The following is a 24,243-nucleotide window of genomic DNA, read 5'->3' on the forward strand; positions in this document are numbered from 1 at the left end:
CCTAGATGAAGTGGCAGAAAGAAATGTGTTATATATTTGTTATACTGGAAATCATGCCTGTGGTGTTAAGAAAAGGGCCTGTGAAAAATGTAATGATGGTATGATACACACCTATGTTTTCAAAAAGTCCTTGTTGACAGCATAAATAATTAATTTGCCTTTTAGTAATTACTTTTCCATAATGATTTTTCAAAGAGGAAAGTATTTTTTTTCATTTTCACGGATGTAAATAACCAAGATCCCCAGTAAGGACATCATTTCTAAGATAAATGGGGGCCTAAATCTTCCATATATATTGACATGAATATTTACTTTCAAGGAGTATTTTATACAGATTGAAGATCTTAATTAAAACTCCCCCAGTTTTTGGTGAAACCTCATTTATGATGATGATAGTGGCACAATACATGGCCACCATGTTTATGCTAAAGCCATCATTGTTATGTTTCAAGTATATTTGCTCTTTAAAACACCAAAATGACAAAGAAAAAGTCAAATGAAGAATATAGAAGGCCTTGTAGTTCAGTAATTTTTCTTGTTGGGAGTTTCAACGCTTTGTATAATTTTCATGACAGGTTCCGTGAGTTATTTAAGAGTTATCTAAATTATCTTTGTTTTTAATATAACCAAGTTTGTGAATAATGAAGAAATTCTTTCTTGGCTGAGAAAAGTTATCTATCTGTATAAAGTCAATTATAAGGAAAAAAGTCATTGGCAATTATCACTTAATAAGTAAAAATTAAATAGGATTGCTGTACTTTATTCCCCAATAAATTCAACTTTATTAGGATATGGATTTAGCCACATTATACCTTTTGAAACTTTCTAAAATTTGCAATCAAAAGATGCTAATTAGTTTTTCTGCACAAATAAATTGTTATTTTTAGACAGTGCCATTTTTAAAGGAACTGTATCATGTATAATATTCTTGTGATCAGAATTATACTGACAATACTGGTCTGAAAATAGTTATAGGAACTATGTAAATATGTATAAATATGCTATGGCATAAAAACTGACATCTTAAATCTCATATGCTATTCATTTTCTTTTCTTTAGAGTTAAATTTTTTTCTTTACATCTGTTCAACTTTGCTCCTTCTTTGGAATCCAATCTTAGCCCATGATATAGTCAAAGCATTTTAGTAATATTTTGGAAATTTACTTTACAGAAATGAGAAAATTAAGTATGCTGTTGTTTAGTACAACAGGAAGGGAAAAATCAAACCCTAAGAAGACAAGAACACAAGTCTAATTTTATATTATATATTTTATTAAAAGAGCATGATTCTCACAATTAATATAATCTCATGTACGATAAGAATCTTAAATCTCAAGTAACAGAGAAAATAAGTAATTCTACTATTTTTTGTTTTCAAGATAGGGTTTCTTTGTGTAGCACTGGCTGCCCTGGATCTTGCTTTGTAGACCAGCCTGGCCTTGAACTCAAAAGATCCACTTGTCTCTGCCTCCTGAAAGCTGGGATTAAAGGCATGTCTCACCCACCACCTGGGTATATTTTTAAAAAGATTTTAAAGAGGGAAGGCATCTTTCATTTTAAATACACATGAATGGAATAATTTGCTTTTTCTCACAATTTCCCCTTCAGTGGTCAATTCTGGAAGGTTTCCTATGTGTTTGGATAATGGGAAGGGATTCTCACTACTTGAATTCAAATTTTCAGTGTCAGTAACAGATACATGTATGTTCAAAGTAGAATCTTTTTCTTTAGACAATTCAAGCTTAAAAATAAATTACCTGGTTCAGAGAAATTATTATGAGGAAGGTAGCAATAACAATCAAGTTAGCTATTTGTGTGTTAGCTATTTCAGTGTAATACATGAGTACTGGAAGCCAAGTAATTTTGACAAGAGAGTAGTATAGAAAATTTCCCTAACACTGGTGACTTTTCCCCACTGATACCCTAATCCCTTTCAGCCAAGGGCAAAGAGCAAGGCAAAATAAATTAAGGCAAAAAAAAGGGGGGGGGGTGAGTGCGAGCATGTTATTGACCATGTAAAAGGACACGTGCAAAATATACCTCAGATACACTATAGGTGGATGAGCACGACGGAAGCCGAGCCTGGTTGTGCAGTGGAGAAAAGAAAACACTGTTAAAGAGGAAATGGTAGAATATTAAGGGTCTCGGAAGGTTTACATGGCTTTATCACCAACAAATTTGCCATTTAAATAAGAAAACAGCCTGACAAGGGAACACATCTCAAGACTTAAGTTATTTGAAAGAGAAACTCATAATTAAAAAACAAAGAAACATCAAAATCCACTTCCTCCTAATTTTCAAAAAAAAGTATAATTATAGAGATGATATGATACCCCTATTCATACAGGTTGTAGTATGGACTTGCTGAGAAGATGTTCAATTAAGAAAGGAAGCAGAAAAACAAACATTTTTCCCCTATGATACCACACTGATCTTCATTGGTTTGTATCTCTACTATACATCTTTATATTATTCAGCAAAGACGACAGGAAGCTAGTTTAAGTAATCTGATATTCCTTCTTATTTCATTTTCAGAACAACCCATTCTCAATGCATATGTCAGCAACACTATAAAAATACTATATATATCCTTTTTCCACATTTACTTTTAACCACTGTTTTTAGTCATTGATTTCTCTGTGTGTGTTTGTCTCTCCCTCCCCTATGTTTCAAAGATAGAGTCTGGCTATCAGGTTCAGGCTGGGCTAGAACTGACTAGGTAGCCCAGGTTGGTTTCTACATGTAGTCCTTCTTCTTCAGCCATGCTAATATTTCAGAAATGTGCCAGCAAAAACAGCTCACCAACTTTTAAAATAGCTATTTTATTACTGTTTCTTAAAATAGTCATTTTATACCTAAAGCTATATTTAATCTTCACGATCAAGTCTGTCCCTTACTGCCATTGAGCTCTGGTGATCCTCCTGCTTCAGGCTCCTGAGGGATCAGCAATACAGCTCTGTCACTCCAGGCTGACCTTTATGACTTTGAATTGGTGGTGCTTTGGTTTGCTCTAATTTCTTAGTTGTGATGTCAACGTGATATATTTTGTTGCCTTGTCCTACATTAATTTTCACTATGCCATGGGAGCTGAAACAGTTACTAATGCATTTTCTAGTCACAAGTTCTGTGTGAGGTTTCAGAATACAAAGTTAAGGGAATTAGAAAGGATGATAAAGTGGAGAAATCAGAAACAATATCACTACATTTGCTATTTAACATAATTTTAGCATCTATAACATCAGAATATAGTAGGTATTCATCAAGCATTTATTGAATTAAAGATCACATAAACTCTTTCCCCCATCATTAAAAAACTAATTTTCTGAACTTTTTAAGTATATTGCTTTATCAATTTGGGATAAAACTACCATTGTCACTTATGCTTTAGGGTAGTTTCTAAAATACGGTTAACTTTATATATTAAGAAATGAAACATATTTTAACTTTGTGCATTAAATTTTCCATATCAAAATCATAGTTCTAAGAAAATCTTTCTTTGCATACTTTTTCTATTTAAAACAGTTCGAGAATTTTGCCTCTTTTTTACTATTTGCTATTACAAGAAAAACTTATCTATTAAGCAGAGGTATCATTAGTGTCTTATATTAAAGTTAATTTGTTTCTGTTTTTGTTTATTTTTTTTTGGAATGGAGTTTCTCTGTGTATCCCTGACTGTCTTGCAACTCTCCTGCCTCTGTCTCCTGAGTGCTGTGGTTAGAGGTGTGCACCACCACTGCCCGGTTTAAAGATAGTTTTGAGAGGGGCAATTCCACGGTGAGCACTAAACACCTTACAGATATGATTATTCAAATATTTTAGGCATTGTAATATTTCAAAATTGTATCTTTTGATTTCAAGCATAAGATAAAGTAGAGTTTTCTTATTTTCATTAAAAAAGAAATTTCAGGAATAAGTTTTTCACATCAAGAGAATTCTAATAATGTGAAAATTACTACAATTAACCCATTTTGGATATTATTCCTAAGATTAGATTTCTGTTATCATTATTAAAGACTGGCCATATTTATGATAGATCATCTCCTTATATTAAAATCCTGACTCTTGCAGGAGTCAAGATTTTAAAATAATTACTATAAATAAGTGGTAAACAAATGCAAATTATTAATGTAAATGTCAGATTATCAAACAGGAGATACTGGTGGCTCAAAAACTGTTTTCTGTATGAAGACTGACAAACACTAATATGTGCTGTAGAAAGTAACTCTATATAAACATATTGTCTACTTAGTAAGGTTGAGTGGTTGCTTACTCATCTAAGGACTAATGCTCCAGTAGTGCGTCCCTGCTCAATATCAGTTAATGAATTCAATGTAAACATTGCTATGAATTAAATATTAAAGTACAATTGTATTGCTTGATCGTGTCAGGACATCTGTCTCACTTGATTTAAATTTTCTTTGAAAAACATGGAATTTTAGATGAGTACAGAGAGTCAATTCAATATGACCTAAAAGGTAATCATGTTACATTTACTAAGATATAATGAGGCAATAAACATAAAAATACATATTTACAACAAAACACTCTAAAATATTTTTTAAAAGTTTAGGAGAAAAATGAATTCCTGATACACATAGAAAAGAAGGTCTTGCTCAAAGAAGGAAGTAGAACAATGAGATATATTAATTTCTTTCTGCTTAGTTTTCACAAGTTAGTGACTGAAATTAGTAAAATGATTTTTACTTTAATAATCAGAAATGTAATATATATATTTATATATATATAAAGGATACTACTAAAATAAGCTAAGATATAAGATAATTAACTTTTACTTTTTTTATTGCAAATTAATATAGCAGTATAAATTAGATGAAATGAAATAATCTCAGAAGAAATAAATCCGTGAATTAGATTCTTAAAAACTTTTTGAAGTCCTAGAAAGGGAAGGTCAGAGACAAGCTATTTAGTACAATAATTTAATTTTATTGTCATATTTATATATTCATTTTGAAAATGATTACGTTTTGAAAAGACACATTTAGCGAAAACTATATTACAAAAATTGTTTCTAGTTACTGGCTATACACTGCACGTATGATGTCAAGTGGCTCTAAATTTGTGTTCTCTTTCAAAAGATGTCTTGTGTAATATGGGCCTTTACTCAAGCATTTACAAGACGTTAGAATAAACCATCCTAGGTAAAGTTACTTTCTAAATTCTTTCTTTCTACTCAAAATATGACATAATTATTTCAAATGTATCTGAGTTTAGAGAGGTCTATTAAAAAATCTGAACATGTGTATGTACTGGTCAGATTATGACCATTAATCATTCATAATTTTTCCTGAAAACTAAAATTGAATTTTAAATGGTTTTAAAAGTAAAACCATGTCTTTACTTCTTAGGTCCAGTCAATAATTTACAATATTTCTGACATGTTCAATAATAGGCAAAATACATACTCAAGTGAATAAGTGCTAAACAGATGCCAATGAAGAGGTCTTTAGAAAATTACATCATTATGGTTGCATTGATTCTGAAAAGTTCTTCAGAAACTTTTCAGAGCCCAAATTTTTCTAAATCAACTGTAGTATTAATTTTGTGGCCTACTAGTTTTTTGTACTTCCAATTTAATATTTATTTTTATAAACCTGAGTATGACACCATAGCTAAATAAGATAGGGATAAGAGACAAGAAGCTGAAAAGCTGGAGATGAGAGTACAAACCAGTCAGATTGGGAATACCTGTCAACAAAACGTTTCGGGGAAATGAGTGAAATCACACCCAGCTCTGAGAGAGCACCCTGTCACACTGCCATTTGATCTCAGAGCTCTTCCAGCTTTTCATGGAGGTACATGTAAATGTCAGAACAGGAATTGGAAAGGTAACTTGTTTTCTTTTCAGTTTTCCTTTTAAAACAAGTTCATAGTATTATACACTTTTGACTGCCTTTGGCAAACATTTCAAAATACCACAGATTTTTCTATAACATAAGAATATAACATTTTTAACAAATTTGTGACTTGGAAGCCAACATTTTATTTTGTTCGAACAATTTTTTTTTCACTAAACATAGCTAAGTATATATAATAATTACTTTTATAATGTCCTGGAGATTCATTCTAAGATTTTCTACTTGATAGCTATACAGCATAAACATATTAAAGACCAGGAAATTTGCCTTCCCCCGCAAGCACAATTTTCAATCTAAGGCTGTATTCATATTGATACAAGCTGACTGAACTATAAAATGAGTGTTTTATTCTTAAGCAAGTATAAAAACTTTTAAAGACACATATAACATAACTTTAAGATTTCTTATATATATATCTCAGATCTGAACTTTGGTTACACTCACATTCACTCATACATGTAGATTTATTTATATTGGTACTGCAGTTATAGACGGATGCTTAAGTTCAGTTCACTATCAGTTATTATTAGAATTTATATTGTATTGTATCTTCTGTGTCCTAATCAGTGCTGTAAACCACCAGAGACTTACTGTCTCTTTAAGACAAAGGTAAAGTATGATACAGTGAGGAACGCTGCTGGTTCATCACTACATTCTGTTGACTGAATACTTCTAAGTATCCTAATTTCTGAAACTGGCACACATCACCATGTACCATCCTTTACAGAGGTAATCTTTAAATGTAAAGGCTATCTACTAAAAGCCAGTGTTAAGGAACAAAGAGCATGGCTTTTTAAAATAAAGAACACAGACATACAAACACAGGTTCATCCATGTGCATTCATGTTTGCACATACTCACAATCAACAAAAAGGCAAAACTAAGAAGGCAGAAGAATCAAGGAGGAGGAAAGAGTACAGAAATTTGTCTTTTTTTTTTTAAAAAAAACTCTTAAATGGAAGTGAATTGGAGCTATGGAAAAATCTGAAATAACTGAGTTAATTAGACTTTAATATAGTTAGTGAATTATATGACATCTGGTGCACTGAATTATCTTGCATTTTGACTAATTTAAGAGTTGTTACTGCTGTGAGGATATTTGGAATTGAGATATAAAACAATGGTTAAGTTTAATTTTGCCTATTTTATAGTTAACAATTTTCTAACTTGTATTTATGATAGTATCATTAAAAAGTAATCAGTGATAAAATTTTTTAGTTTTTCATTGTGACTAAATAAATGATAAGAGTACCAAGTGCTCAATACACAATGAGCAAGTGACATTTAGACATTAACAAATAGGATCAGAAAATCGGAAACCTTAACTGTATATTAGAAGATTATGTACAAAGTGGGTAAATATTTAATATATATGTTTTTGCCTAATATTACAACAACTTTTAAAGGCTAAAAAAATCAGAAGTACTAAGAATGCTTTAACACTAATGCTGTGCATGGGGTTCATTATACTGGCATCATAAAGCATTTCTTCTTAATTCTTTACATGATATATATTCAATATATGTTATTAACTCACAGTAATTTTTACTATGGAATGCATTAATCTGGTAAAAACACTAAAATAAGATTCATGCCTTTTATAAAATAGGTTAAAAGGGAGGTGACATTCTGAAAATGTATAGTTTTCTATTTAAGAGGAATTTTAGCACATAACCAGTGACATCAGTCAGAGGAACGGTTTACTCTAGAGCCCCAAATCACAGGCACATGTAATGAGGCAGTTGCCCTTTCTTGTTTGTGGTGCCTTTCAAAACTAGTTATTTGGCAGCTTGCCTTCAGCTGGTTGCTCTATGTGTAGCTAAAAACAAAACAAAAATAAAATGACCCAACAGCCAATAAAAATATTAAAATAAAAAATGGGATGGTGAAAAATGGAAAAAGCTCCCTTCCTCCCTCCACCCTCCAAAAAGGAAGAAGTGTAGGCTATAGACAAAATCTTGCCAAAAAATGTTAGAAACATATTTACTTTGAGGGATCCAACTCTACTAGCAACTCCTTTGCTTTCATCCGGCCGTCTAATTTGCTACAATGAGGGAAGATGGGTAAAAAAGACAGAATAAAGAAAAAGTGAACTTAAATTTTTTCTACACATTAGTAAGCAGTACATGCAATTCATCAGTTGACTCAGGCTCCTCTTATAAGATCAAGGAGTTAACTAACCCAGATGATATATGACATGCTCTGCAAACAGATCTCTAGAATTCAGTTTTTGGTATGGCACTATTCCTGAGAGGAGGAAATTGGCACTTACTTTTGGTTATCTTGGGGACTTCTGATGAAGCAGTATCTGGAGTAGTGTTACATTTGCATTTAGCTTACAAAAAACAAAGAATTACAAATATACCTATGCACGTTTTCTCTTTCAGTGTTTAAATGTCTATTCTATTGTAATATCAGAAAACATCAATGGTATGACAGAAACATGAGTGTTCTTTAAGTGGAAAGATCAGTCCCAACAAGCATCATTCTTACTGGTGACATGAGGTTCCTCTGCTTGCCAACTCAAGCACAGAGGTTGCTCAGCTGTAATTATGATTCCCAATTAAACAATTATGCTGCCAATCAGAAAATTTTAATGCCAGACCAATGCTAGATATATTAACTCTTTAAAGCTTTTTCTTATTTCATCTAAATTATTCTTTAAGAGAAAACAGGGGAAATAAAGCCTGGTGTGGTGGTGTGTACATATAATACAAGTTCTATGAGGTTGGAGAAAGCAGGGCAATCTCATATTGAAGGCGATAATGAGGTACAAGAGATTCTCTCTCTCTCTCTCTCTCTCTCTCTCTCTCTCTCTCTCTCTCTCTTTCTCTCTCTCCTTGTAAAAGCAAGATTCAGACCAAGTGATTTTACACTCAGTCCCGAACTTTACTTGCAGTAGTCTCAATTCTGATCGGCATGGGTCAAGTTAATTGTGAGGCTCATTCCTGTGGTGGCAGATAGCATGAGATGCGTGATGACAAACCCAGGAGTTAAAGTCCTTAGGAAAATAATATACCAGACAATATTACAAAATTTTATTCCCCTCAAAGAAGAGTATTGATTTCTATTAAGGTATCTCTGAATACCATATATAGGTTACTGGGAAATACTGGAAAAATGAAACTACTATTTTGATAAACAAACAAACAACACCCCCCAAACCCCCATAACAATCAACAGCATCTTTATACACAAATATTGTATCAACAATTGAAATGAAAAGTTTTTACAAAATATTCAGCATCAGCTGTTTTGGCAAAAAGATAAATAATTAATTCTTACTTTTCCTTGTGAAAGAGAATTGGCAAATTTAGAAATAACTGAAAAGAACCCCCTATGAAGAATGAATTCAGTTCCCAGCATTTACTAATTCTCTTTCCATCCTTTTACCTCCAAGACCATCAATCACCAGAGACTGTTTTCCATGTCAAATGGAAAGTAACAGTACCTGGATGATAAAGATACTCTTTGCAGCAGTAGTAGCACACTAAAAGGAAAAGAAAGTGCTGCTTTTTGAAAATTATTATTTTAGTCCTTTGATCTTTAAAAGTGTTTATGAAGGCAGCTCTCAGTTTGAATTACTGAGAAGTAATTGTTCCTTGACCAATAACCAGTCTGCAATTCAGAGTCAGGATGAATTATTTATACAGAAGAAAGTACTTATAGTCATTAACAAAAAAGAAAGAAAAGATTATACCTCTTTGGCTGAGGATGTAACTTTAATATCATCTATAAAAATATTGAAGAAATAATATTCAACATAAATCATTTCAACACAGAATATTTTCTAGAAACATGCCAGTTTGGCTATTTGATTATACCATTGCTACTACTAGCATGGATCCAAGGAGATTTCCTGAAATCCTTTCAATAGTTCACAGGGCCAATTTTACTAACAATATTAAAGCATTATTTGCCTCCCCCAACACTGACGTCTGTATTGATGGCATAAAAGCAATGGTGGATTAACAATATAAACTGAGCAAGTGAGTCCAAATAGGATAGTTATTAAATAATATGTACTGATATATGTACAGCTTTTTAAAATCTAGTTTCATTTAATATTGTCCTCAATGAAACAGTTAGTTTAATTAAACAAATTATGCCTTCATTCTTGATTTTGATAAAACTGGAGGTATGAATAAAATACTTTTGTTATATGGCAAAGGATGTTGCTATCTCAAAACGAAATTCCCCTAAAACAAATAAAACAAAGAAACAAAACAAAACCCAACTAGCTTTTCTTTTTCTTTTTTTTAAACAGGGAACATAATTTTAACTAGAAAGGATCAAGGGGCAGTTGACAAAGTAAGTTTATTGAGAAATTAGAAATCTAATAGATAAAATAGATAAATGAACAGTAAACCTATTTATCAAAAGCAAGTGAAAACATTTGCTGTCTCCCTGTTTTCTTTTCTGTTTTTTGTTTTTCTTTTGCAAAATACTAGCTCCTAAACAGAATTCAGAACTCTAGAAAATGTATTTCTGCAACTCTGAGATGGAGATCTTCAAATGATTAAAGTGTTTTAGGATGAGCTATATATATATAGCACGAATAACAAAAATCCAGAGACAGATATTGGGGCTCAAACTGAAGATCAGAAAAGCAAAGCAGTCAAAACACTAGAGAGCTCTTACCTTGTAGAAATCCTCAAACTAAAAGAGTGTGAGTTCCTGTCTCATCTCATTTCTCTCTAGTGCTGGGATTAAAGGTGTGCGCTTCCACCACCACCTGGATCTGTTTCTGCACGGATCCTTATAGCTGAGGGTGACCTTGAACTCACAGAGATCCCTCTGCCTCTGTCTCCCAAATCCCAGGATTAAAGGTGCATGACACCACTGCCTGACGTTTAGTGGCCTAGTTTTACCTTCTGGTCTTTAGGAAAGCTTCATTTACAAAACATAAATAAATCACTATAATTAGCTGAATGGTCATATTAACAAAAATAATTTTTTGATAATGATGAACTATATCAACATTTGGAAGAATGTATACCCAAATACCAATGCGTGCGTTCCTAAATTATTCCTAGGAAAAAGATCCATTCAAATTGCGAGACACACAAATTTATTGAAAAATGGAATAGTAACAAATAGGGTTTTTGATTTACTTTTCAAAAAACCTTTAAAAAACTATATGGTGCAAAATTTTTCATGATATATGAAATCCTTATACGGTAACAAGTATGTGTATACTTATAGTGTATATTTTAGAAAGTTCTGCTAAAAATCAAAGTGTTTGTTGATTTTTTATTAGGATATTTTTTATAAACTTCTAGTATCACATATTTAGCAGCCAGAGAAGGGCTAGCAATTCTTTCTGCTTTAAATCCATCAAGTAAAATTTTTACCCTTTAAACAAAACCATAAATTTTTGGTGTGATATTTAAAATAATCCAATTATCAGATATACTAATATTGTACTTCTTTTTCTAACTACATAGCTGTGTGAGCTAGATTTGTTCCTTCATATTCTTCAACTAATTAACATTACAACAGACAGAATATATGACAAGAATTCATGTCTTCTATTTAGTCAGCCATCAGTAATTTGAAAACTGTAAGTGAAGCAAAACATTTCATTATGTATAAAGTATATATTTTTGATTCTGATTTTCATAAGCTTGAGATTTATATTAACATGTAAAAGGTTATTCTGATTTTGCAGTTATAAAGAAAAAAGTACAAAAAAGGTCTCAGTTTTAACTTCTAGGACAGCAAATATTGCTAGTCACAGACCACATGAGCAGAATTTATTTGGAATCTTCACTAATTTTTGAAAATAGTTGAGATCAAAAAGATTTTAGCAGCCACATGAGAACATTCTGTTTACTATCTCCAAAGTGGGAGAAAACTATGAACCTAAAAATTGTTTTATTGCTTAAGTGACATTTTAAAAATTTAATTAATTCAGTGGTTTTAGTCTTTGTGCTGTTTGTTGATTCTACATGTAGACCCCCGAATTTGTTTGTCAATAATGACTAAACAAATGTTAATACAGTAATGTTGAAATAGCTTCAGGCAAAATCAAATAAAAGAGATGTCTAAGAGAATTTTCTGATTTATTCAGGCTCTTAAAAATAATAGAACTTTTTGTTGGGCATCATTCTGTGTTGATTTAGACTATCATGACAGCAAGTAAGTAAGATCAAACGGACATCTGATTTTTAGATTTTGTTAGCTGACTAGCTACATCACATAATCAACTATTATTCAAAGAAAAATGGTCACAATATGGAAGAATTTATTAAAAATGACATTACCAGGAAAAAAATCACATAGAGAATAAAATATGGTATTAGAGTAATACTTTAATTTTCATAGGTTAACAAAATCATACTGCCTCTCAGACTCATATAATGAAGACCCTGAGTAAGACAAATTCTATTTATTTATATTTTTAGGGTGTATATATGTATGTGGTATGTATCCCACCTGTGTTTGGTAATGCAGGTCCATGCACATGTGTGGCATGTGTATAGGTCTTGGAAATTGATGTCAGATGTCTTTGATGGATTTTCAACTTACATGGAGATAGAAATGCTCACTTGAACCCAGAGCTAACTGATTCAGCTAGTCTAGTCTGTCAGCCACTGTGGATGCTTGCGCCTGTTTTCTGTATGCTGGGATTAGAGGTGGGCTCCCACACCCTTCAGGTTTTTATGTGCTGGCTCTAATGATCGCAAGAAAAGCACTTTACCCAATGAGCCATCTCTCTAGCTTGACTAGTGTAAATAATTTTGCTCAAATAACATGAACATAAAAGAGGTCCTAATTCTGCATTTTGTTTGAATATAAGATTAGGTACTAATATAGTAAAGTAATATGGCTTTCATGAAAGCATTTCAATTATATTCTCTTAAACAACTTCATAAATTTTATTCAGCTATATATAAAATTATCCTCTAAATTTTATAGCACAATGGAATACATTACTAGAGTCTACTTTACAAGGCAATGTAAAATTCAGATACTTGGAAAAGAAAAAGATAACAAAATCAGTCTTTAAAATAATTCTCTTGTGAAAACATTGAATTTTCCCTATCTTTTAGTCTTGTCATTATTTTCTACTCCCCCATTTTGGTTTCTTGCTGTTCATCATAACTGAAAATGAGCACTGAGCTAAGTTGTAAATCATATTCATTTAAGAAGAGAAGGTCTCTGTTATAGACATTCTTTTATCAAATCCTTTTTGGAAGAACATCATCATGGTATAGCTTGAGTGCGCTATTTCACACATTTCTTTAAAGTCAACTTACCATTTTCATTTCTTTGACATATGCACTATTTTATTTAGGGGTAATAAAAGACAAAAAACCCAATTTTGTTCTTAAATATTTCTGCATTGCCACAAAGCAAAAGGAGTGGCATTCATTCCAGTAAGAATTCATTATAAGAAAATATCTGATACAAAAGAAAATACTGCACTGATGAAAAATATTAAATTATTCCACCAAATAAATATTTACTGGAGAGAATTATGTGAAGGACAATGGTTATATTTTAATATTTGAATGTCGTCATTGCACCATGAAGAGTGAACAACAACTGTAACAAAACCAAAACAGTATATTTTACACAGAGAATTTGTCCTTATAGATGGAAGAATCCTAAAGGATCAAAACTAAATCAAAGATATAATATGCAACACACACACACACACACACGCAATGTTAAATGTTTGATACTGCCATTACCTAGAGAAATGAGTCTTTATTATGTAAATGGACAGAGTGTCATCTTAAATATTATTCACTATTAAAACTTGCAGAAACAAAAAACTAAAACTGTACATAATAAAATTATTAGGTTTGATTTATTGTCATTTTTTATTTAATTTTTGAGATGGTATTGCTATATAGCCTAGGTTGGTCCTGAATTCAAAGTCATCCCGTCATACTCTCTTTAGTATGCATTACAAATGTGTGCTACCATGGCTTTCTTGTTTATCCAGTGCTAGTGGTGGACCTCAAGGTTTTGAACATCTTAGTCAAATATTATACTATTGAGCTATATCAAAAATCTTTCATTTATGTTTCCACAATCATTTGAATGCATCAAAAGATAATTCTCCAAATATTTTACACTCCTGTTGATGAACCATAACATTTAATTGTACTTTATTATAATTTATAGTAGCCTATTTGCTTTTAAAGGCAGTAATTACTGTCTATTAGCTCATTATTCCTTTCTTACAACTAGGAAACTATGTCTCAAAACAGACACAAGACTCAGAAAACATTAAGCATCTTGTTTAATGTAGTGAGGCTTTTAAGGAGAAAAGTAAGCACTGGAATCCACACCTATTGCCAGGGTCAAGAGCTCTTTCTAAAGCTGATCATTCAAGCCTGCATGGTATTTCTGATACAAAGAAACCTCATTTGCACATATATTTCTGTATATGACACATTTCATGCTTAATCTGAAACAGATGATTTCTATGGAGTTGACTAATATGCACTATTTTATAAACATTACAACCAAAGGCAGTAAACACAGGAATGGCAAATTAAAAATGTACTTTCAGTTCTACAAAGAACAACACTCTGCTTACTTCACAAATACCTCTTATTGAACATATTGAAATCAAAATGTAATATCATTCCTCAAAAAATCCTTGAAAATTAGTTATTTTTCTTTTATATACTAATACTGTTAAAATAACATCAACCCTTTATTTTTAGTTAGAAACTTGAAAAACATTTTTTTCATCTTCCTTTCTGTCCTAAATTTAATGATGCAGAATTAAGATAAATACTTCATTCAGAACTTCATTTGGTTAAGTGTCAAAGTCTATCTATGGTCTTGAAATTTAACTCAGGGATGAACAGCATGGGTATAGAGAAGACAGGCTTTAAAAATTAACATATTTGAAATCAGATGCTAAACACCGATTAAGAAAACTTGCATAATAATGAAAACATTTAAAGTTTTTCTTCTTTGAAGCCTTATAACCTCAATTTTTAATGATAACATTATTTGTTACTTATATTGACTCCTATCTAAATACAATGATATGCAAATGTAACAGTAACATCATGAAGATTTTCCTAAGAGTATACCCTGTCATAAACTTTAAAACAAAGTACATTATAACATCAATAATTGAGAGACAGTTCCTAGTCAAATGAAATTATAACTCACAAAACTAATAGAAAAGTCATAATTGAGGGAGAAAGCTATACTTGCTTTTAAATCTGGTGATAAAAAGGCCCGATTGAAAAACCATCAGATTCTTAGGACAAATTTAGTATATAGCTTGATATCTAACACAGTATCTCATTAAATAAGAAAGTAATCTCTGATAACTATGTTTCTTCACAAATGGAACTTGAAGGAACAGGTGAGTGGCTTTTCCAGAGGAGATATTCCAGAGGTTGACGTAATAGTATTCAAGCTTGCTCAGCACTTTATCTTACACACAAAATATGAGGTGGTAAACAGTGTCTAATCTTGCCTCCACCACAATTCAGAGACAGATTGTAAAAAATAAAAACTTTGAAACAACTATCCCTCTCCCAAAGGTTGGCATTAAAACTTTCTTTCTAACAAATTTAGTTTTGTTTCCAAATAATAGGCAGCAATATTCCAAGTAGAGTCTGTTTGAAAAATTTTTCAGAATGATATTAGAGCAGGTAGGTATGCAAGCCTGAAGTTTGAAAGAAAAAAAAATCCCATTTGTCATAGTATTTTGTTAATATTGCTGATTATTGACTAAAAATACATTCATCCTCAGAATAATTTAATTTTACACCCACATTGCTAAGTTTCCTAAAAAAAAAATATAGGTCTACCACAAAGAAACATAAATTATAGAACATGGCATTTTTACCCATGATGTAGGAGCAGGCATATTGTATGAAATGTCTACTATACTAATAAGATAATCTATGAAATAATAGGTGGTAGCTATCATATAGTCCATACATTTTTACTACTATTTTGCATGCAATCCAACCTTGACAAGCAGGGGAATATTTGTTAGTTTTCTCAGAATTTATACTAGAGAAAGATAAGATGCAAGGATCTGCACTTACTTTTGGTGTTGGACAAGAAGCTGTAGAGAGGCGGGATGTAGCCTGAGCACGGGGCGATTCTGAAGGAGTAGTGCTGAGGGAGGCTGTGTCTCGTGGGAGCACCTGAACACCACGAGAAATGATGGAATCTGGAATCTAAACAAGAATGACTATAGTTTAACATTATGAAAAGGCCATAGTACATAAAATTAGCACACATCTTTCTTGTTTTTGATTTTTGTCATTCTTTGCTGATGAGCACTCATACAGTCAGTGTCACTTATATATAAGCACATGTAATATTTGATTCAGACATTTATAGATTTACAGTTTTTTATGACAGATAATATATTACAGAACACTTTAGTAACAAGCAGTCCAGCACTGTGGTTAGAAGGAAATATATGTTACTCAATAACTGGCTTTGTCATTTAATAGTTTGAATTCCTGAACAAGATACTCCTACATCTTAAAATTTCATTTTCCAACAGTTCATCCTCTGTGCTTCTAACTGGCCTTTCTGGACATCATCAACTAGCTATTTTGTGCTCCTTGACTTCCAGGTGGGTTCTTCTAGATGTCAGGGCCAGGCATGAGACAAGGATTAGAGGAGAATAAGGTTTGGCATTTATTCCTCTCAGTTCATCAGAGGTTAGATGTATCTTTCAACTACAGACCATAGTTCTGCTCAAACATATATAGCTCTTTCTCTGTATAGCAATAGAGTTCCTGGAATTGTCAGGATCCCTTTCGTCAAAATTCAACTAGTAACATTAAGGGTTTTTTGCTCATTAATTCCACAAAAATTCACAATGCCTTCCTGATTTCTCTAAATTCAGTCCAAATATGTTTGCCCTTACTAAAACTCTCAATTACTTATTTAGTGTGTTCTGTCACGTCTGCTAGGACCCTGATGAATAGACCATTTCCAGCAACATTTTCTTTATCTAAAAAAATGAGGATATTTATAGCATCTCGCTTCTTGGATTATTTTGATGTTTAAGCAAGAAAATGTACACAAATAGCTTAGCAGTTTGAAATAGTAAATATTTAATAAATGTTGGTTATTAGGTAATATCTATGAATATGGTGAAGACAGATAAGACTATTCTAAAAAACAAAATGAAAAATAATGTAAATATAAATATTTGTTATCAAATTTATTACTTTAAACTATGAATAATTTAGTTATCTTGTGCTAGAATATTAGAGACAGATTACCAGTTTAATAGGAACTTGAGGCTTTAAATATCTAGAAATACTTTCTACCTGGGATCTTGAGAGACCACCAGGCTGGGAGTCAGATAGGCAATTTTCACTATCCTTCCTGCCCTTCATTATGGTCTCTCTAGAAGCAGTTGGCATTCAGATGGCCTTCCTCTCACCACACCTCAGCACCCTGGGCACTCCTGTCTCTTAGTGGGGACAATTCTCCCTTCTAGCCTTTCCCTTGTGTCAGCTGCTGATACCTAGAAACATTCTCTCTCAGGGACATGCAGTGCCTATACCTGCCTGGGACTCAGGCAGGCACTATGTACTATTCCTCCTGTCTCCGTCACAGTCTCTCCATCTTAATCATGTAGCAGCAGCATTCTTGCAGGCGCCCTTCCTCCCACCTCAACACCATTCACTCCAACTCTTGGTACAAATCCAGAATCTACGCAGTCCTTTCATTCCTGTCTCTTCAGACACATCCTTTGTCCTACTGCAACCTATTTTTAGGAGCATCTCCTCTCCACCTCTAACTCCTTGGGACATCTGGCCTCTCAGTGTAGACAGGAACTCCTTAGCTCTTTCCCAAAGTCCCTCTCAGACTTGTCTCTTAGCACACCTCTATTCCTCTGCTACCCACCAACTTGCAGATACGCTCTATACCAGGGACCACATAATCAATATGCATGTCAGATCTTGAAAAAACAATACAACCACAGAACAAAACACCCACTCAATAAAGTCAAAAGCAAATATTAGCATCTTGAAATACCCTAAACATCATATTCCAGATTTCTAGACACTAGGACAAAAATGCACCGAACAGATAAGGCAATGAGCTTTGACCAGAAACCAGTAACCCTACTCCAGTAGGCCCTTAGATACGCAATATTGCTAAAGCATAAGACAATGATTTCAAATTAGTAAATATGAGTATGGTCAAGGACCTTTAAGAAGAGACAAATAAATCCCTTAGAGAAGTCTGTGAAAATACAAACAGTGGAATAAAATAATAAAACAGTTTAAGATTAGTAATAGAATCACTAATGAAATCATAACCTTAAGTAATAGGGATAAGAAAAATTTATGAAGTCAAACAAAAACTCAGAGGTACACCTTACCAACAGAATCCTAAGACATGGAATCTCAGCAAATGAAGACAAGGTATAAAAAATGAAATACATCAGTAAAAGAAAACATTAAATCTAAAAACATTCAGGCATAAAACATCCAGGAAATCCGGGATACCATGAAAACAACAAATCTAAGGATAATAAAAATAGAACATAAAGAAACCATGTTAAAGGCACAGGAAATACTTTCAACAAAAACCAAATAAGAAAATTTTCCTAAACTAATGAAGGAGATGCCTATTAAGATACAAGAAACACACAGAACAGCAAATAAACAGGACCAGGAAAGAAATTCCCCATGACTACTACTACTATTACTACTACGACCACCACCACCACCACCACCACCAACAACAACAGAACAAAGAAAGAATAGAAAAGGCTAAAAGGGGGAAAAGGCCCAAAGATCAAGGAACGCAAAGGCAGGTTCAACAGGATACCATCTGATTTCTTCATGGAGAATCTGAAAACTAGAAAGGGCTGGACAGATGTTCTTCAAACTCAGAGATCACAGATTCTAGCCCAGAGATTCCAACCTAACAAAATTATCCACATTAGATAAAAATGCTCTAAAATAAAACCAAAATTAAGCAGTATCTATCTACCACACCATTTCTAAAAAAGTGTTAGAAAACTCCAATCTGAAAATGTTAACCATACAAGGAACAGATAATCCCAGGTCAGTAAATCAAAAGATGGAAGGGAGCCCCATACCATAATAACAAAGTAACAGGACTCTCAACATCATCACACTCAATTCCATAATAAAAAAGACACAGACCAATAGAATGGATCTGGATGTGAAACAGGATTTATACCTCTCCTGCTTTTGGTAAAGTAGAAAAGTGGAAAGCTGTAGGATCAACATATGAATCAAGTAAATGCCTGCACAGCAACAGAGAAGCCAAGAAACAACCACCTTCTCAACAGGTACAAACAACAAAAGCATCAGATAAAAGGAAGAGATCAAATGAAAAAATCAGGCATCAATCTAATTAAAGATATGAAAGACTTCTGCAAAGTAATTTAAAGATCCCCCATATACATGGACCAGTGGGATCAATTTTAAAGTGGTTATATTACTAGAAGCGAACTTAAGTAAAATCTCCATCAAAATTCTTATAACATTCTTCCTAAAAATTGAAAAAAAATCAGAAGTTTAGATAGAAACAAAAAATATTCAGAATAGTTAAAGCAACCTTGAACTTGTAATGTTTTTGTAAAAGCATCAAAATATTTGACTCATTATTATAAAGTCATAGTCATGAAACAATATGGCACTCTCAAAAACAGAACACAGACCAAAGGAAGAGCAAAAGCCACCTGATTCTCCACAAGGATGGCAAAAACACACTGGAGAAAAGGCATCCTCTTTAACAAGTAGTGGCTATAAAGCAGGATGACCAGAAACATAAGGTGAAACTAGATTTCTGTCTCACCTTGTACAAAACCGAAAACAAGATGTGTGGAGATCTTAAGGTAATAACTGACACTGTGGAATTCCTAGAAAAAAGTTTCAAGATATAAACAGAGAATGGAGGGCTGGAGAGATGGCTCAGTGGTTAAGTGCATAGGCTATTCTTCCAGAGGTCCTGAGTTCAATTTCCAGCACCCACATGCTGGCTCATAAACATCTGTAATGAGACCTGGCGCCCTCTTTTGGCCTGCAAGTGTACATGCAGACAGAACAGTATATATAATAATAATAAAAAAAACCCATAGAGAATGGCTTTCTGAATAAGACAATTCAGGAAATAAGAGCAATAATTAGCAAGTGATATTGCATCAAATAAAAAGCTGTTTCATAGCAATGAAAACAATAATAAGAATGAAAAGAAAACTTACAGAACAGAATTTTGCCAGCTACTTACTTGTTAATGGATTAATTAATATACAGTATACAGAACAAAAAATAAAACATTAAAGAAATAAATAAAAAGTAAAGGCAAAATGAACACTTTTCAAATAAAGAGTACAGATGACCAACAAAATTTGAAAATATGCTCAATGCCTTTACTCATCAGAGACAAAACTATGAGATTTTATCCCACTACAGTTAGAATGATACCAGAGAGAAAATTAACAGAAACCACATAAGAATGTGATATTAACAATGAAAGAAACCCTTATACACTGCTCTTGGAAATATATATTAGTCCAAATAACTGCAAAAATTTCTCAAAAACAAAAAATATAACTATTATATGATCAAGCTATGTAACTCTGGCTCACTACCCAAAAGAATCAGAAATATCTGTATTGCAAACACTCTTGTTTCTGTGTTAAGCATGACAGTGTTCACAAAAGCCATTTTCTGGGTGCCCATCAATAGATGTATAGACAAATGAGGTTTACACATACAGACATATACAACACACACACACACACACACACACACACACACTTGTGTGTGTGTCAAATTTTGTTAAGACACAGAGCCCATTAAGTGATTTGCAAGAAAATGGATGGAACCTCAGATTACTGTATTAAGCAAATTGATTAAGAGTGAAAAAAAATAAAACAAACATCATGGTTTTTCTCATTTGTAGAATTTAAGACAGAAATGTGAAAGGTAGACCCAAAGGGGTAGCAAAGGGTTGGATAAGAGAGGCAGGTGGGGTGAATATTATTAAAGTACATCATCTATATTCTTGAAAATGTCTCTAATCCTAAGAGTTTCATAGGTACCATACACTAAAAGCAAAAGAAAATGAAACATAAAAAACCATACTTTTTGACTAACTCCTTTTCATTGTCTAGGCTAGGTTCCAACAGTAGCACTTCCTCTTTAATCCATACTACTTTATCAAAATTATATGGAAGTTATTCCCCCATAACACCAGTTTCCTTGATAGCCTCCACATGTATTTAGTTTTGTGTACATGTATCGTAAGATTCATGAGGAGAGCATAGAGGCTTCATCATTGTTCTGAACTATTTAATATAAATTGCATTTTATCCTCTTGACAGGTTTATCACCAAAGTATGTAACTTCAGGGAACCCTACTTAATAGACTTTAGCAATTAAAAGGAATAATTTTAATCTTATCTCTGTTTTATTTTTACTATTTTTAAATCTTATCTTAATGAGGCCAATACATTACTGGATACTGATGAATTTTTTTTTTTTGTTAGAGATAGCACCTTTATTTCAATTAGTTTTAAGACAAAAAGAACTTACCTCATAAAACTGAGAGGTAGCTGTAGTTTAAAAGAATGAGTTGGAGTGGTAAAAACAATGTGTGGAGAACCTGAAATCTTTATTTCTTAATTTAATTTTTATAATTTATTTCATTATGGCAGAACTTGTTTTTATAGTTCCGAGATGGCACTTCTTAGGATGCATATTTCTTCATTCCAATTTATATTTAAACAGAATTTGTGGTTCAGTGCTTCAAATAAAGTCGGAGTTGAGAACTAAAGTTCTGATGGGCTTGAATTATGTGACCAGAAGTAATAACTGTGGTTAAATAAAATTAAAATGGTGGTTATATTAAGCCAACTTACTCAAACTATGTGATGTGGATGTATGTAGTGTAGTATTAGGAAGAAGAAGTAGGAAATCCCTGCTCAGCAGTTAGTAAAAAATTTTGGGCAATAAGTAACAATCAGATAACTGGTAACTGCTGAAATGTCAGTGCATTCATTGATCAAGTTTCTGTTTTGGAAGTTAAGTAGAACAAAATTACTTGGGAAAGTAAAGTAGTAATAATAACTGAAACTCTGCATAGTTTTAAATTCTATATGGCCTAGAACAATCTATTTGCATTTGCACTAAGAAGCACCAAGAATATTAAAGGTACTTTATATACTGCTACCATTTTCTTCTTTCTTCACTCTTTCCTATAGAGGCTCAGTATAAAGAATAAAAGCATTAGATGCTTTGATAAAGGACTCATCATTTACCAAAAGGAATAAAAAGTTTAACTGAAAAACAAATATCTGTTAAAGTGACAAAATGATTAATACTTCTACTCCTTATGAAGGAATATTAAATCCTAGTCAATAAATAAGGTTCCTGGATCCTACAATGAAGACTTCCACTCATATCATTTTGGAGCTATTTTCTCCTCTAGAAAATTAGGTCACTATAATTTATAGCCATTGTATGTGTTAAGTACCTTCTTTCATATGCACCTAAAATGATGGTAGTAAAAACTCACAAGAACTAAAGATAATGTTATTCAAATAATTCTTAAGAGAGTGCATTTTATTATCTTTTCATGATTTTTCACTTTATTTATGTTTGTATATGTAGATATGTGTACATAAGTTCAAGTGTCCACAGGGGCCAGAAGACTTGGATCCACCTGGAGCTGGAATAAGAGCTGTTGTGAGCTACCTAACATCGGTGTTGGGACTCAAACTCATGTTCTCTTGAACATGCCCTTAACTGCTTATCCATTTCTACAGCCCTCAAATCATTTTTGAGGATCTAATCTGATATTATTAGACTATGGTAACCTATAATCTTGGTTATGAATGAAGGATCTTGCAATGACTTTATTTTAAAAGCTCAGGATGTTTGCTATAATTGCTATTATAACATTATAAGTTATGAATACAAAAAGAAACCCTTCAAATTTGGCACTGCTAAAAACATTCAGTAATATTTATACTAATCACAATTTAAATTTGCTATGTGTCTTTTGACTCACCAAATTTTATTTTCAACCAAATATATGTATGAAATAAAAGTCTTAAGTTATACATTTGATAGTGTTATCTTCCAAAAGACAATTATATACATATATGCAATTCATAAGTACATAAAGTCAAATTCACTCAATGAATTAGTTTTCATCTTCTGTCTTTGCTCCCTTTTATTTCAGATGCCTAGAATGAAATAAAATAGATTTTTAAAAATTTTCTACCCATGGTCTCAATTATTGCTATTAAATGATTTAAATTTAAGAATATTAATTTTAAGTCCAATTTTCTTTGCTAGTTTTGAATGAAAAAAGTAGTTATGTATCCTTAGGTGCCTGTTTCTAAAAATTAATCATCATGGAAGTTGCAGATTGAGCTCTCAGAGGTTGCAATGAGAACACAGTGAAGAAAAACAAAATGAGATGCAAGTTCACGAAAATAAAAGGCTATCACAAATTAAATATTAGTTTGATTACACTTTCTAGGTGTTAAAACACAATGCAATCATCCTATGACGCTTTCTAATTAAGCTAGGTAACTTAGTTAAAAGTATTCAGTAAAACAGCAAAACAACCAATAAAACCCTCCAGACTTCTTGAGCAATGAAAGTTTTGAAAGTCATATGATGAAAGTTCACTGTTGAACATAACAGAGTTTTAATGATTGCAGAGAAATTTAGGCAAAAGGATATACTAAATTCTTTAATGTGGTATGCTCAATAAACATGAAGATCTTTTACAATAAAATAACTCATCTTTCATGTTATAGCCCACCTCCAAACAAAGGAAGTATTATAAATATTTGCAAAATTATTATTCAAAACTCATTGTCTTACCCGTTTATCTGTACTGCCTGTTGCATCATAGGAATAACTGATGATACCAGGGATGGGCTGTCCATGATGTGCCATGAAAACAGCAGGATTGGTGTACAATGGATGCTTCTAACATATAACATATAACAATTATGAATACAGTGAGAGAAAAAGCATGAAACTACATAAGCAAAATGACTAAACGAAAAAAGTGAACACAATGGAACAATGAAATGCCATTTTTTTTAAAACTCAAAGTGACAAAATCAGCTTTGATTTTGTATGCTGTATTTTCTTTTATAAACAAAATTGATGTTGTAAAAAACATCAATTAATTAACAACAATTAAAAGGGCTTATCCTTTTAATTAAAGGTAAAAAGAAAGAACATAAAATAATTTTAAAATGAACCTATTCTAATAATTGGTTCAACTACAAAAAATCCAACATTAGTCTAAACAGTATGGTAAGGATTTAATGGATTACTGAAAGGTCTACAGAAAGAATCTGGCAGTGTTCAATGAAGGAACAACATATTAA

At 32.3% G+C, this 24,243-nt stretch overlaps 1 protein-coding gene across 15 annotated transcripts in view; it reads right to left on the reverse strand.

Moving 5' to 3' along the window:
* Gphn (gephyrin) overlaps nucleotides 1-24,243 on the reverse strand; it is a 351,833-nt gene that overhangs the window by 142,843 nt on the left and 184,747 nt on the right. For 4 of the 15 annotated variants that reach the window (XM_087911712.1, XM_087911709.1, XM_087911711.1 and 1 more), the window contains 2 exons: nucleotides 15,917-16,051; nucleotides 7,864-7,920 (listed from right to left, as the gene is read on the reverse strand). In XM_087911712.1, coding sequence (XP_087767838.1) covers nucleotides 7,864-7,920; nucleotides 15,917-16,051 — 192 coding nt within the window. Of the gene's footprint in view, nucleotides 1-2,040; nucleotides 2,083-7,863; nucleotides 7,921-15,916; nucleotides 16,052-23,725; nucleotides 23,834-24,243 lie in introns of all 15 variants that reach the window. The other 11 variants (XM_087911704.1, XM_087911705.1, XM_087911703.1 and 8 more) reach the window with 6 other exon arrangements.

Source organism: Myodes glareolus, chromosome 11, assembly GCF_982192425.1.
Source record: "Myodes glareolus chromosome 11, mMyoGla1.1, whole genome shotgun sequence".
In the NCBI taxonomy this organism is placed as follows: domain Eukaryota; kingdom Metazoa; phylum Chordata; class Mammalia; order Rodentia; family Cricetidae; genus Myodes; species Myodes glareolus.